Here is a 16,344-nt window from a genome sequence, read left to right as displayed (position 1 = left end):
GAGGGCAACTTCACCTCTTTGTCCTTTGTAAGAGCCACCCCTGCTAAAAACTGATCGAAATTTTGTAATTGTATTTCTTTTTAAACTTGTCAAAATGTATAATAACTATCACTTCAGGGATGCCACCCCCCAAGCTCCGGAGCAAGGATTGTAAATTATGGAATTTGCTCTTTGTTTACAGGCAGGACTTATCATTAAGAAATGGGGAAGGTTGGATTTTGGGTGTACCCGAAAAGGCTATGAGTATTAAGGTGAAACCCTGGAGGATGTTGAGGGGTATGTTAAACTAAATAAAAAGGCCCTGCGTGCATCCAGTTTACCAAAAAGGAGGAACTGCAATATTTTAAGAACGGCTTTGGGTATTGAATTGAAAATTTCAGGGCATGTTGAGGGGGATGTTGAAAAGTGGTTGAAGGACTGTCAGCCCCCTCCCATGTATTTTTTAGTGGCCTCCCCCTGAAGCATTCATTAACGTTTTGAAATAGCAACCTTGTTCAAAATAGTCTAAAGGTCAATTAGTTATGTGAATGGGTATGACATAACCACCTACAGGTTTTGAGGTGGATACCGAAGACAATAAAACACGCTCAAAAGTCTAGTAACTATGGCTCCAAGGATGCAATGATCCCCACAATCCCCTCGGTAATGATTGTAAATTATCCTATGTGTCCTTTTTGACATGCAGGATTTGTTATTTGGAAAATGGGGGATGTTCGATTCTAGGTGTGTTCTGTTTATATACAAGGTTAGTTTCTGGGGAAAGGGATTTTATCTGATCTTGAATCTCCAAAAAGGCAAGGGGTATTGAGGTAAAACTTTTAGAAAATATTGAGGTGATGTAAAATAAAATCAAAACAAACAATGTGTAGGAGGGTTGTCTAAAGGACACAACATTAATAGCTAAGGAATGGCTAAGGGTATTAATTTGAAACTTTAAAACCATGTTGAGAGGGATATTTGAAAATGAACAGAAGGCAACCAACCTCCTGACCTTTTAGGTGCAGCATAACACTAATAGAAATCTTTAAAAGCCATTTTATTCAAAATAGTCACAAGATCTTATAGCTTTGCCTCTGGGAAAGTCATGCCCAATAGCTCCCAGGGAAATGAATGTACATTACGCGGTTTGTCAGTTTTGCCATGCAGGATTTATAATTGAGAAAGGAGGGAATTCTTGATCCTGGGTGTGAAATTGTGGGAAATGTTGAGGGACAGGTTGAGCTATATCAAAAGAAACATTCTGCTTCAAAGTTATTGGAAAGGCGTATCTGAAATATCTTGGGAACTGGTAAAGGAATTAACTTGAAACTTTCAGGGCTACTACTTCTAATACTGCTGCGACTACGGATGTGACTGGTTGCGTTTGCGGTTGTGACTACATCAGACTGCAGCAATTTGTAATTATGATTGCTTGCCACTGCTACTGTATCTACTTCTGACTACTTTCAGGGAGTGTTTAGGGGGATTTTGGACGAAACCAAAGCACACGATGTGGATGCCGTTTTGTAAAAGAACAGATCAGTTCTTTTGTAAAAGAACAGCATCTCAGGAACGGCTGAGATCATTAAACTGAAACTTTCAGAGCATGTTGAACAGTGCATGGAGGGCTTTTGCATGTTAGACCTCCGCAGCACTGGTCAAAATTATTAAGTGCCCGCTTTGTTCAAATAAGTCAGTATATCTAGTAAATATGCCTCAGGGAATGTAATGGTCTCCACAGCTCCTGGAGAATAGGGTGTAAATTATAAAATTTGCCTATTGTTGCATACAGTATTTATCACTGGGAAAGAGGGGAAATTTTTTATCCTGAGTGTGTCATAAAAGGCTAAGCGTATTAGGATAATACTTCAGAGAATGCTGAGGGGGATTTTGAGCTTAATCAAAAGATAGGCTACTGTGTGGATCTTGGTTGTCAGAAGGGTGTATCTGCAATATCCCAGGAACAGTTAATGACATTGGTAGAAACTTTCAGATAATGCTGAAATAAATTTAAAGATACTGATTAGAACTACAAAATTAGAATAAGATATTTCAATTCTTACACCGGAGACGTAAAAACCAGGAGAAATATTCATTATGTCAACCAGTAAAACAAAACTTTGGTAATAAAAAACGAACATAAATTAACTTAAAAAGCTTTCTGAAACAAATACGATTTTTAAAGAAAAATAAAGAACCATATTAAATGTAATATCTGTATAAATAAATTTTCAAAATAATTCAAACTTGAAACGGCCAGAAATTAGGCCTACTATTAAAGAATAAATGAAACCCAAAAACAAACAGAAATTAAATCTTGAAACGTTACAACTATGTTACAAATATTCTTTTTTATAGTTTCAACATTGGAAAATAAAAGTAAAAACAAAAGTGCAGTAAAATCGTGAATTGCTAAATTTTCAGTAGCTAGTATCATTTTATATCAAACATTCTGCTTACTGTTATTAATTCTTTCCAAGGGCTGTTCAAGATGCGTATAGTTTTCAATAAAACCCAACTCACGCAATTGGCTTTACAGTTTTACGATTACGGGAGCGGAAAGGAGACAGTGGCCAAACTCCTGTTTGCAAATTATCCTTAGGGACAAGTTAGTTTTTTGTTCTTTCTGAAAAACAAATTAATCCTAATAGAAATTCCTGGACTGAATCTAAAAACGTCCTCAGAAATGTTCTATTACATATAGGCTTTTTTGTAAATAGTTTTTTTAAGCTTTATTTTTTCCAGAACACCCAAAATTTCGCCAAAAATGCTTCTGTAAAACTATGCCTACTCAAGATAACTATGTAAAAATTATGGGTGCAAAAATACAGTAAATATGTTGTAAGTATTTAAGTTCAGCATTTAAAACTGCGATGGACAGCTTTTATAATCAATAATTTTGTAAAAACCTTAAATATTCGAATTTTTAAAAATAGACACAAAAATTATTTCGTAAAATGTATGGGAATGTAAAAATTTTGATAATATTTTTGAATTCAGTGTAAAAAGTTAACGGAAGGAGCACAAGAAATTTGGCTGGGCGGAAATCCGTCTTTTCAAGTGCTATTATGACATTTAGTCTTCTTGACTTGGTTTTTTAATGCTAAGGAGTGTAGCCTTTCTGAATGAAATGGCAATATCAAACGATAGATGTGACCAAACTAATTTTTTTTGTAGCTTTTAAGAGATCCAGAACGACGGAAATTGTACGATAATCGTGGAATTTCAGAAGACACGCCAAATTTCAGACCACCGAGGCCAGAGGCGTATGCCTACTCGACATTCGACCCTTTTGACGACCTGTCATCTGTATTTGGTAAAGGGTTTCGTTTCCAATTTCATATGCCTGATTCTGGACTGTTTCATGAGCAAACAATTACGCTTAAGTAAGACATCTGTTTCTCTTTTATTATTATTTTATTTGCATGCAAGTTTGACGTTGAAAAGGGAGGGGGATTTTTGCGGTCATAGTTCACGGATCCTAAAATATTCCCGAATATTTTTGATATAAAAGGAATGAGTAATTTGACAGAAATTGCGTTAAAGAGATAAGTAATTACTAACGACCGAAACAAAACTTACCATTTTGCAGATTTTTTTGAATTTAAAACTACTATGTATATAAATACCTTTTTTCTTTATTCGTTTTTCTTTTGTCTTTATAGGAATTTAAGAGTTTCAGTGGATTTGGTATCAAATGAGGAAATATATCAAAAATTCAATAAAAGGTTTAAGTCAGGGGAAACAATCAAACTAAAACATCCAATATTAGTCTGAATTTTAAAAGAAAATTTGTAATCCGGTCTAATATTAACCTTCATCACCCGCTTAATTGTATCATAAATCTATTTTAACCTGAATAGTATTCTTTCCACAGAGATTCGACCGAAACCGAAATAAATTGCAAATCCAATAGTTTGCCCAAAAATTAAGGGCATTGAGAGATATGGTGATCAGCTTCTGGTTAAACGACGTCTTTTTCTATGAGGGGGGGGGGCAACATTAATAAATACAATATGAAAAATTTGTACTTGGGCATTTTATACTATTTCAGATAACTAGTAATTTTTAATATCTACTTAAATACTGTTAAAATACCTTTACCTTCCTCAATCCATATAGTAAGACAAAGCACAGTAAGAAATAATCATTGATAACACTTTCGCCTGTGCGAAAATTATATCTGGAACAGGCACACAAAAAACAGAAGTAAACAAGAAGAAAAATCAGAATAAAAGATAGGAAAATTGGAAAAACAACAAAATTAACCCTGGTACTCACCTGCAGTCTGATCTCATCCTTTGTCGCCAGTAAGAAGAAGGTGTTGGTTTTATAAACCTTGATTAGCCTTGTGATATTAGTTTGTAAGTGTGTTATTCTTGTGAAAATTCATAAACCGCACAGCTCAAAACACACATCGTTTTCGATAAACCGCCAATGACACTGACCTCCAGAGGTTTTAGGGGAGAGTTGTTGCTTTACTCTTATTTGTGGTAATTTGTGTTCTTTTAATTTTCACTTGATTATTTATTTTAATTTCTATTCGATTTAGGATTGATCCATTCATCCCCGCCAGAGTCTGATATGTCTACATCTGATACGATTATTCAGTTTAATTTATGTTTGTTTGTTTATTTCCGACAACTTGATTTATCAAGATAGCACTTACTGTCTTTTGATTAAACTTACTATTTTGCCGATAATTGATTCGAAGTTCCACTTCGACTTATAGTGCAAGAACTTTTAACCAGGTCGGAGACAAAAATGTACTGGTCTCTCATCCCTTCCGCCTGAAAAAATTGAACTCCCTTTGTCCCCTCTCCCAGTACTTCGAAAGTTTCAACTCGACCCCCCCCCCCCCAGCCGCTCCTTACATTTTGCAGGTATACCATTTCGATGATCTAGATAAAAAATAATGTCTTTCGATTTACGCGTGTACTTTTCCCCCAAGTCAAACTTTGTGGTTCTCTTCCTTCCCCTGAGCAATTTCTAAAACCTTCAACTCAATTTTCCAAACCATACTAGAGATAATCCGAATAAGTTATTCTAATAATGTGGGTACATAGTATTATCGAGTTACATCGCTATTTCACTAGGATTGGGATCTAGTCTCGAAGGGGCTAATAGTGCCAAAATCAGAAGCATTTTTTTTTGCCCAGTTTCAAGCCGAATCTCTGGATGACCATGCCCGCAAACTAATTTTCTTACTATGTTCCTCTTGGCCCGAAAACTTATGGCTGTAAGTTTAAAATTGATTACAAACAACCATGTTTTTAACCTATTTATGATTGGCTTAATACCCCCCTCTCTTCATTAAAAATCATCGGTCCCTTTCCCTCGGCAGTGATGTTTGAAAATCTTTGGCTCATCAGAAAAAAAACAATCTTGACCGAATTATAGGAAAATTATAGAAATTTTTGGAGCCCACTCCTCCGAACTAAATTGTTTTTGTATATTAGGGCTCACTTTGACAACAGCTTAATAGATTGTTAAGTTATAAGCTGTTCAAAAAAAAAAAACTATTCAACCCTTTTCAGGCAAACTTTTTTCTTCAGTGTCTTTATTTTGTATTACGGTCCTGTTGGCCGAGAAACTTACCGATGGAAGTTACAAACCTATATTTTATTAGATATATTAGAGAATCTATATTTTTGTCTCTTTTTTCTTCTGCATTTGTGTCTTCTCTGGGAAAGAATTTAAGGATATGTTTCGAGTCAATCAGTGAAAAAAAGTTTCTCGTCTTTTTTGGACCCCATATGGTGGTTTCTGCTCCAAAACATTTTTTTTTTTTTTTTTTTTTTATTTCTCTTGTCTCCAGGAATTGCGGTTGTAAGTTTTAAACTGATCTTGAATAAGAAGGGCTTCGGCATAATTCCGGATCCATTAAAACCCCCTCTCTCAACAAAGTCTTTGTTTCTCTTGGACCAGGAAACTGTTTCTGATGGTTTCGAGTGGATCGGACAACCGAAATCAAATATGCCTCCCTTTTCCACTATAGAAAGAAATTGGCTGCAATGACCTGGCAGTGTCCATAATTTACGGCTCTTGGCTTATGCGCTGTGGGCCTCCTGACACCTCAAGAGTCCCATTTATTGGACCTTTCGACTATCTTGAACAAATAAATACCTAAGAATTTTCATTCGATATCATAGAGGCTATAGGTGCCGAGTAGGGAAAAAATGACAGAGACAAGGCACATGACTCTTTACTGTAGGTAATGCCATAATGTTGGCTCTGAAACCAGTTGTTTCCTGGCGCAGCTCTTACAAAATATCAATTAAAAAACTCTGTTCGCTGAAGCAAGAAGTAACAATCGCCATTCTTAAATTTTAAAGTAAATCAGAAAAAAGGTACTGGGCTTCTATGATTTTTTTTGTATAATTATAGAGTTTGAAGCCTATTTAACCAGAGATTTAGTAAATGTAATCTTCCCTTCCGAATGTAGGGTTTGATTTCTCTGTTTTCAAAATAATCTTTAATGAAAGGAATTTTACAGAGGCTATGAAAAGAATGTTTTACCAGCAAGTGCTCGAACCCCTCAACTGATTTTGACATATTCCGATTGGTGCATGGGGTGTGTTCGTGCTGCTCCAATGTGGAAAAGGTTGGGAGAAGAAATGAATCCTGTTGGAATTAGCATGTCTACTGTTCACGCTGGAAGAGAGCCAAAACTAGCTAGAAACTTTGGTGCTCGGACAGATAGTCTGCCCCATCTGGTACTCCTTATGGATGGAAGAATTTACCAGTATCGAGATGAGACTTTGAGCGTTATTAATATAATCCGTAAGTCAAAAGATCGTTTCTTTTTCAGTCATGTTTCTTTGCTTTAATTGACAAGAGTCGTTCTTGTTTCGAATAAAAACATACATGATCTTTTAAATAAATTCATCTTTTTAGTGCCAGTTAGTGAGGAAAAACTAGAACTGACTAGAAAATGTCCTTTCGGAGACTGCCAACTATTACACTTCGACAGTAGACCCATAACTACGCCATCTACAAGTGATTATTTTAACTTGCTTGCAAGCGATTATCTACGCTAATTAAAATTTAAAACGAACAGAAATTACCACGAACTTAAATTGAAAATGAACTGGAATTACCATGAATGAATAAATAAAATATAAAACAACGAACAGAAAATAGAATGAATAACTAAGTCAACATAAAGCCAATAGACACTGCCGAAGATAAGAATGGGACCGAAAACTTTTCTCACATTTTCATTTTTTCACATTTTCACATATTTTCATTTTCATATTCCCTTATTTTACCTTATTTTACCAATTTTGCGAATTTTACTTGCTGTTTTTGCTTTGAAAATGCTCCTATTATCATAAAGCTCTGTACACTATTCTAATCAACTTGAATGACTAGTAGTGGACAGGTCCGACACAATCTGTAGTGTCCTTCGGTAGAAATTCTACAAAGTAGAATTTAAGCTATATAAAAATATTATGCATAACCTAACTCAATACAACTAAAGCGCGTTAAAATAGGAGCAGATTAAGGTCGTTTTAAAATAATTGAGTTTGAAAAAATAAGGAATTATTTTGTTTTCAACTGTGGTGGAAGCTTTCTTCTTTGGCCTCTTAAGCTAGTCTGTCGAAATTCTGCGAAAGGTGTTAGAATTAACTTAGAACTTTCAGGGGGCCGGGGGGGGGGAGTGGACCCCGAATCTTGAATTGGAAGGAGGTTGTACGAGGGGAAAGGTAAACAGATTTTGGTGTCCAGTCCGTTTAAAGTTATTACTACTGAGTCCCTGTTGGGCTAGAATCTATTCTTAGCGAAGCAGCAATGTAGACCAAAAGAAACCATGTATACCCAGGTTATCAAAATAGTGTAAGTGTATCATCTCAGGAACAACTTGGGAATCAAGCTTAAATATTAAAAGGTCGGGGGGGGGGGGGTCAAGTAGACTTTGAATTTAGACTTGTGGGGAGGAGTGAGTCAAGTCAGAGGAGTGAAGTAAGTCAAAAGATACCATCTATCCCGGTTTTCAAAATGGCATATCCGCATAAGAAACGCTTCGTGGAGGCCGAGTTGAAACTTCGGAGTATTGGGGGAGGGGAAAAGAAGGAGGCAAGGGGAAATTCATATTTTTGTCTAGAGAGAGAATGGGGGGGGGGGGCAACAAATGTGTGATTTGTTGCTAACTTTTTTTACTAACTCTAACTCTGATTTGCCTAACACTTTTTCACTACTAGCTCCAGTAAAACCTCACTTAGGTCCAGTAAATAGTGAGGTAAATCAGGTTACTTGACTATTCTCCGCTAATTTATCAAAATAGTTAGTCTGCAATATCTTGGAATCACTACGGGGACCGATTTAAATCTTTCAGGGAGCATTTAGCAAAGGTGGTGAGACTTCAAACAGCTTATTATCTATAAGGAAAGGAATAAGGGTGTTAAAACATTTTCATGTGCAAAATATGGGTTCGTCCAAGACAGGATCAATTTTTTTTTATCTTGAAACTTACATCTCTAAGCTATTGGGTCAAGTGAACCCTTATGCACCCATGAAAAATTGAAAAAATTTGTCTCGCCCAGAAATGGGCCTGTTGTTTCTCCATCAACTAGGACTCTTTAGTAATAATTTTGCTCATCCTAGTTACTTGACTTTGAACGTTTTTAGCCCTTTCTTGCTAAAAAATGTTGATGCATATTTAACAGGACCTTAAATTTTGTCTCTCTAATCAGCTTGAATATGATTTTCATGATTTTTTTTTTTGTTGGGTAGAAAAAACTCAATGCAGAAAACATATTTAAAATAAAGTTTAAATGGATGACAATGGATTAAAGCAATTCGAAAACCTTAAAACAGAAAACCAAAAGTTTGAAGTTTAGTAGAAATTGTTGAAGTTTAGAACGCTTGCTGCTCAAAGAATATTTGTCTAAGTGTCAACTAATGTCAAAAAGAAATTATCCTAATATGTTACCAAAAATTGAACCCAGGGCGAAACACTGGAGCGACGCAAAACGAGGCTTGCGGCTCAAAGAGAAAGGGCCAGACTAAAAACTAAAAAAGAAAAAAACTAAAATATGACGTAAAAAAATAAACAAAAAAATAAAATAAAAACAAACTAAAAAAAGGAAAAAAACTGTGATAAAAGATAAAAAAAAGGGAACACCAGAGCAACGCAAAACCAGGCTTGCGGCTCAAAGAGAAAAGGCCAGATTAGGAATGTCCAATTTACGTCATCAATTCGATCCAAAAATTACATAGCGTTGCCGGGACCCAGAACACAAGGGACAATGAGAATCCATATATAGAAGCCTGCTGCGTGCCATGCTGGGGCCCGCGGGGCCTGGTGGTAAAGCCGCCGGGACCCAGCACTGTCTTTGGTTAGAACACAAGGGACAATGAGAATCCATATATAGAAGCCCGTGCGTGCCATGATGGGGCCCGGCAGCGAAGCCGCCGGGATCCAGCACTGTCTGCAGTTAGAACACAAGAGACAATGAGAATCCATATATAGAAGCCTGCCGCATGCCATGCGGGGTCCCGGCGGCTCCACCGCCGGGACCCGTATATATATATGTATATACATTTTGGCTTAAGTGAGGTCCACTTGGTCCTGACATTTTAATCGAGGTGCATAGCCTGAAATTTTGAAGTATATCAGTATAAAAAATTCTGTCACTTTAAGAATTGATATAACTACAGTTTTCGTCCAAAAAAGTATCGCCCTCGTTAAGATCCCCTTGATCTATTCTACACACCCTAACAGTTTAGTTCTGATAAGGGGAAAACCATGTTTGGCACATTTTGTTGTTTCATGAATTAACACAACTGACTTTTCTGAAACGTTTTGTTTCTTAGATTCGTTTTGTCCTGTGTGTATGCCTGATAAATCTATAAAGAAAATTTAATCAGAGACATAAACTTAGTTTCAAATTTATCCTCTGCAATTTTGTCTACCTGGCTAAAAAATTTATGAAGACCATATTCAAGCTGATTGGAGAGACAAAATTTTAGGCCCTTTTGTGTCAAGTTGAACCTTATCCATACAAAAACTTATCTGTATGTAATATTTGAGTAAAGAACCTGAACAATCCTTGATCTATGCTACTAATCCAGAAATTTAACTAAGATTTTTTTTTTAATGTTTGTCTATTTGATTATTGAAGTTTGTTTTGGTCCTGACCCTGGATTTTATCAAAATGTTTGCTGTGTTTTCAGCTCTTTCTTTTTTGTTTACATTTTTTGCTTTTGCGTTTTCTTTTTTATGCTCGTCTTCTTCTTTTTTTGCATGGTGGGTTTTCTAATAAATAATAATGGTAATAATGATTTTTAAAAATGGAATGAACATTATATTGCTCGAAGTCTGAATATCCTAACAATATTAAGCTGGTGAATACAAATTCTTTATGTGGCGTCTTAGCAACAAATTGCAGTTAATTTATTTCCTTTTAAGGGTTTATTCGAGAGAAGTTTGGTACTCAGCTAATTCCTCGAGTGGATGATAGCAATTATGAAGACTTTTTAAATGGATGGAGGGACAATCGGGTTAGAGTTCTTATCACAGGAAAAGCTGAAGTTTTGCGTCTGCGTTACCTAGCACTTGCTTACCAGTATCGACGTTTTGCAGCTTTTGGGTATGTTTATTTTAAACAATTATAGGATTTAATGTTTGTTCGTGTATATATTCTCTCACAATCGATTAAAGTGCTTCCACTCTGATTTTTTTTTGACTTGACGATTACTCTAAAAAATTCGGCGAATTTTCGGGAAAACGTCAGGTAATTTCGGAGATGAATAATAAAACCTCTCCACCCACATTCTTCAGATATTTCAATTTCTTTTCGTCAAGTATTACAATGTGTATCCTCAGTTGTCATAAATTATAGCCTAAAACGTAAAATCTGTAGTCATGGTTGCCCTCATACGGGCAACCTAGTAAAGAATGAACCCTAGCCCATAGTAACCGAAAATTAAAAAATTCGTGTTGAAAAAAAACTGTAAAGTGAGGAAGAATCACAATTTGATCCTGATTCGGGATGGTAACTATTATTTCAGTTAATCTCAATGATGAGCTACAAATCCATTGTGGAAACAGATTTTTAGGAATTTCAAAAAAAAAGTCTGAAACTCCACAAAAATAGTGTCAGTTCGGAATAAATAAAAACACCAAAAGAACCATCATAGCCGGAAACCAAATATTGGAGAATCAAATCCCCCATCTTGATCTGCAATGAAAATGAATTTGTCACGTAGGACGCAGTTACTTGTCTCTTATTTTTTCTTCTTTTCCTTTCACTGCTAGTGCGGCGCTGAAACATCGTAGAGAGAGGTTTGAGGGCTCATTTAAAAGGAAATTCCTATATCTACAAGGGTTTTAGGATGTTTCTAGGGGGTAGTAGGATGCTTTTAGATAAAAATAATAGTATTGTACACAAGGCTGATCTGTAGTTGGAGGTTGGGAAGTTATACTATTGACCAGTTTACTACTTCAATGAAGTTACCCCCGCCCCTCGAAACATTCCAGTGAGAGTGTCTAAACTAGAAACTGAGATTTTAATCTAAACGAATCGAAGAGTAAATATAAATTCTAAGGTATCTGTAACTTCAGTAATCAATATAACTAGGCGATAGTAATACATTTTATTGTAACAAGTCATGTTAAAACGGTTCTAGGCTTATTCCCCTCCCCTCCCCCCTCAGAAGGTTTGGCCCCTGTAAAATTCTAGCTCGTAACCCTGTAGGACAGGTCAATTTTTGCCCGTAAGCCAACAATTGGTCTATAAGGATATCGTTGCACAGTTTGTTTTCAAAACCTATGAAATTAAAAGGGAAATATTGCGAACTGTATATATTCTGAATCCCAAAGATGAGTAATTTCGCTGGTATTGTTTTGAGCTAAAATAAATGTAGCACAGCTTAGAGGTATCTAGCACCAAAATTCTATATTTGTCAAACAAAAATCCAACAAATTCATCTTTGGGATCCGAAATGTATACAATTTGCCGTAATTCACTTTCAATTTCAGACGTTCGGAAAATGAGCCGTAGAACAATGTTTATACTGTCCTACGCGGTTACACACTAATGCACCCTAAAATTTAGAGTAGGCACTGTGGTTTCTTTTATCGGGATTTTAATCATGTTTCAAACACATGAAAAAACCTTCGGCTTTTTCATAGTTGAATATAGTAAAGAAGTAACCTCAGAATTTATGGTTACTCTGGACCGTGATTCGTTCTTTACTAGGTTCCAGCTGTCGCTGAAGTTCACAGCACAAAATTTAGCGTGCCCGGAACCTCGCTAACGCTAACACCCAAACCCTTTGTTTTAAGCGTGCTTGTCTATATGACGTCTATATCAGTTCTCTTATTGAGAGTTATTTTGCAAATTTTTGAGAACATTTTAATATTATTGTATGATTGAAATAGTTTTGATGGGACGTGTCTTTTAAGCCTGTATGTTGTCATTATCATTAATATTAATAGATTTAATTTATTTAGGTTTCATATATTCAGGTATACAAGAGTAATGGAGTAATGGAGAGTAATGGACAATACCCAAAATCCTAATTTAAACCCCTGTACATCCCCCCACCCTTACTTTGGGCAGTAATTCCAGGAAGGCATAAACAAGACATTCATTTAGAACATAAATCACATGACAGTGTAACAAGAAATGTATGATAAGAAAAACTTCTTTTACATTTGCTATATCAGCTAAATAAGCTTAGCGAATTGAATCCAGTGTTGTGGAGATGGACTAAATTGTCCTGAATGTGTTTACCTCTTTCAGGTATGCAAGATTGATTGAAGGAGAGACAACGCAGATTCAAGATCGTTATAATATCCCAAGTACTATGGACTCAATGTTCGTATTCCGAGAAGAAGTCGACACTCCTGCAGCGAAATTAAGTATGCCGGATTTGCCATTTTCAGTAATGACTGATGTATTGGAAGCAAATAAGTATCTCTTATTACCAAGGATATCTTCTCAGGTAGGGCATTTCTCATTTTATTGCTCGTTTTGACGTTGGAAATGTACTTTCTCGCTAGTTCCGTCAACTTTGCAACACCCAAAAGCCTTAGTGAACGAGAAGCGTTTTATTTCCACATTGAAGTATTCTCATAAGGGTCGACGGGAAGGACATCGATCTTCTTACGATTGCTTGAGTTCCTCGGCCCCAGGGAAGTTAGCAAATACTTAATTGCACTTGTACTTGCAGCAAGACCTTGTGTTTCTGCCTTATCCGGCACTCGAATAAAGCCTCTGAATAATATTCTCCCATGATAGCCGGTGTTGTGCCAATTCTTTAGTGAGCTTTAGCCAGCACTTGCCCCATTTGTGGTCAAATATGTGGAAACCTCTAGCAGGCTCCAGATCTTGCCTAATGAGTGACTGCTAATTTTTTAATTACCCTCCTTTTCGTCTGCACCATTTTGATAAGATTCAACGAGAAGTATCTTTTTAGTAAGGCCTTCGCTGGGTCGACTCAAAACGTGTCCAAACCAGCAGAAATGACGAAGGTCATTACTAAATCCTTCTGAATGATACCTATAAGTATATAAAGTCTGGATAACTGGACATAAAACACATTTGCATATACTGGTCTTCGAGCTTCTTTTCAACCCGTCCCCTACCTTCCTGAGTTACTGCCGCGTATCCTTCTGTGTTCTACTCACCTATGTTACAAAACTGCTGAAATGATGACAAACATTGAAAACTTGAAGCTATTATATGTTCAAGTTGAGTGAATCAAGGAAATAAAACTGAGGAGGGGGGCAGGCTTTTTAAATCCTTTGGGTTTTCATATGCCTAATAATTTATAACATCGTATTATAGAATATGTTCTGTTTTATCGTACAATAGAAATCAATGACTTATGCTGCAACAAAAAAGTCGAAATGACGTTTGGATCAGGGGTACTTTTTCTTGCACGGAGAGACATAAGATGAAAAAGACAGTTTTTTAGGACCAAGCATAATGGAAAAAAATCTGAAGATGCTTGAACTACGGGTAATGAGCATGTAAGAATTAAGATCTACTATAGGAATATCTCAACAATTTTTTTTTGATTATTACATTTGCTTTTTATTACACAAAATAACAAGAGATGGAATTCCAGTGAATTCCATTCAAGAGCTTTCACTGCCGTTATTGTACTATAAAAAAGTGACAAATGTAATATTAAGGCGCAAGTATAAACATTGCAATAAGAAATGGTTCCAATATTTAATCTATTTGAATAGCATCAATGAATAACCTTTTTTTTTGGCAGTCTTTGCTGAATCTGTTTGTGTTGAGAACGCTGAGACTCCTTCAAAATTTATCATATGATTTAGTTTAAAATCTTTTTATCGATGGTTTTTTTTTTTTTTAAGGAAGGTTTTATTTGTTTTAAATTATATTTTGCTGACGACGGTTGTTGTTTATAGGCTACAGCAGAAATGCTAATTGTGTAATCCACTGTTTTCACAAGATTCCTAGTTGACTCGTTTTATTTTGTACCATGGGAAAACAATGAGGTCTTCGTTATTATTTAGGTATAAATTTTAGAATGTTAAGGCGGTGCCACCCAATAACCGTCTTTATCACAGTAACATCTTGGGTATCTGTGATTGCTTTTATTTCTGTATTTATTAATTCTCCCATTCAAGGCGAGAGGAGCTAAAGTAAGCTACTTTTATTTTACCATTGCTGTATAGGATTTTTTTTTTTTATCTGTGATGCGAGTGTAAAGCGTTTTAGCTGATTAGTGTTTTAGCGTTTTAGCTCCAGTTTTGTTTAACAATTGTGTTACTGGTGCTCAGGATAAGCTGAACTGTACTTTCGTCTTCAAAGGAGTTGATCTTTCATTAGTTACGTTTGTAGATGACCTACTAAACCTTTCCTGCACTTTTCAAGGATTCTCTTCAACGTTTGAATTTCTCCAAGAAGAGTACAAACACATTGTTTTGAGCTTTTAATACCGATAAAACAGTTGTTCTACCATTCAACTATAAAGGGAATAGAAATTCAATAAGTCTGTCCGGCTCTGAGGTTTCTTTTGCTGGCAGCCTTACTTACCTGGGCATGCCTATTGGATCAAACCTGAAAGAAACTGTAAACCTGGCAATTAAAAATTATGCCAGTAAGATCTGGGCTGCGTATGCCTCCCTGGCTTCAAACACGTATCTAAGTAGAGTTCACCGTTCTTACTTTTATAATAGCCTAACAGTTCTTCACTTACTTGCCCTTGCTCCTGTTTGGTCTTTCCTTAATTGTGGAAAAAGAAAGCAAGTTCCTCTCCTTTAGTTTAAATTTGCAAAGTATTTATTGGAACTTCCAACTTGGACATGTAACTCTGTTCTGCAAAGAAAGTATCATTTGGTAAACCCAGCTGGAGTTATTGAAAAGCGCATTTGTGATTTCACTACTGAATGCCAGAAGTCATCCCATCTTTGGTCTTTTCTGTTTGTCCCTTTTTTGTAGTTGTCAAAGTGTGTTTTTATTTCTGCTGTCTCTTTTTTTACTCTGTCTTTTTTGGGCTTTCTGCCCAGTTTTTGTGATGGATTATAAGTTAAGTGATGATGATAATGGTGTTATAATCTTTATTGGGACATGGAGAATCCAAAACCGAATTTGTTTCCCTCAATTTGTTTTTACCCATTGTTTAAGTGGATCCAAATTGATATCGTATTTTTAGAGCTGATGTCTGGCATATGCGACATTGCATACATTTTCAATTCCAAAATTTAACAATAGAATTTACAATTATGTTTGTGGGAAAAATGTTTTTTTTTTTCGTATCCATCCCACCTTTGAAGGCGGGATCCCATCCCACCTTTGAAGGTGGATTCAGGGTAACTTCGGAATTTCAAGTACATGTATAAATTATTCTAGTATATTTTATTCTGGGAATATACAGAATAAATGTATACAAACTAAGTTGAGTTTCTTTGATACAAGGTTTCAGAAGCTGCCTTCTAAAACTCACATACTTCCATTTTTAGTTTAAAATACTTGTAGTAATGTTTTCCAAATAAAGTCCGGAGTACATTGGATGGTATAATACCATTTTCAAGATCCAAAATAAATATCATTATTTGGGCGGGAGAAGACAGCTATCGAAATTTATATATTGCCCCTGTTAGGCTCTAGAGAAAGAATGTGTGTTTACTGATTGTCGAAAAAACTAGATAGAGTTTTCAGTTGGTTAAAACCTTGTCTGTGTCAATTCTTTTATCTAATTTATACTTTTATAGCTTTTGGCTTTCAAAGCTTGCCTTTGTCCAATTTTAATAGCAATTATTAAGCTTAGAACCCTTGATATAGGTCTCTTATCAAAGGCTAAACACAAATTAGCTTGCGCTCAGGTGGCTTGTCGCTGCAGTGAGTTGTTAATAGTAGTAGTAGCATATAATCATTT

General features: G+C 35.8%; 1 protein-coding gene across 3 annotated transcripts in view; it reads left to right on the top strand.

The window, feature by feature from the left end:
• Positions 1-16,344, top strand: part of LOC136030237 (dnaJ homolog subfamily C member 16-like) — a 95,493-nt gene that overhangs the window by 21,694 nt on the left and 57,455 nt on the right. For all 3 annotated transcript variants that reach the window (XM_065709062.1, XM_065709063.1, XM_065709061.1), the window contains exons 3-6: positions 3,157-3,365; positions 6,476-6,762; positions 10,394-10,574; positions 12,732-12,933. In XM_065709062.1, coding sequence (XP_065565134.1) covers positions 3,157-3,365; positions 6,476-6,762; positions 10,394-10,574; positions 12,732-12,933 — 879 coding nt within the window. The remainder of the gene's footprint in view (positions 1-3,156; positions 3,366-6,475; positions 6,763-10,393; positions 10,575-12,731; positions 12,934-16,344) is intronic.

This window comes from Artemia franciscana, chromosome 8 (assembly GCF_032884065.1).
Source record: "Artemia franciscana chromosome 8, ASM3288406v1, whole genome shotgun sequence".
Taxonomy (NCBI): Eukaryota; Metazoa; Arthropoda; class Branchiopoda; order Anostraca; family Artemiidae; genus Artemia; species Artemia franciscana.
This window is presented reverse-complemented; position numbering and strand designations above follow the sequence as displayed.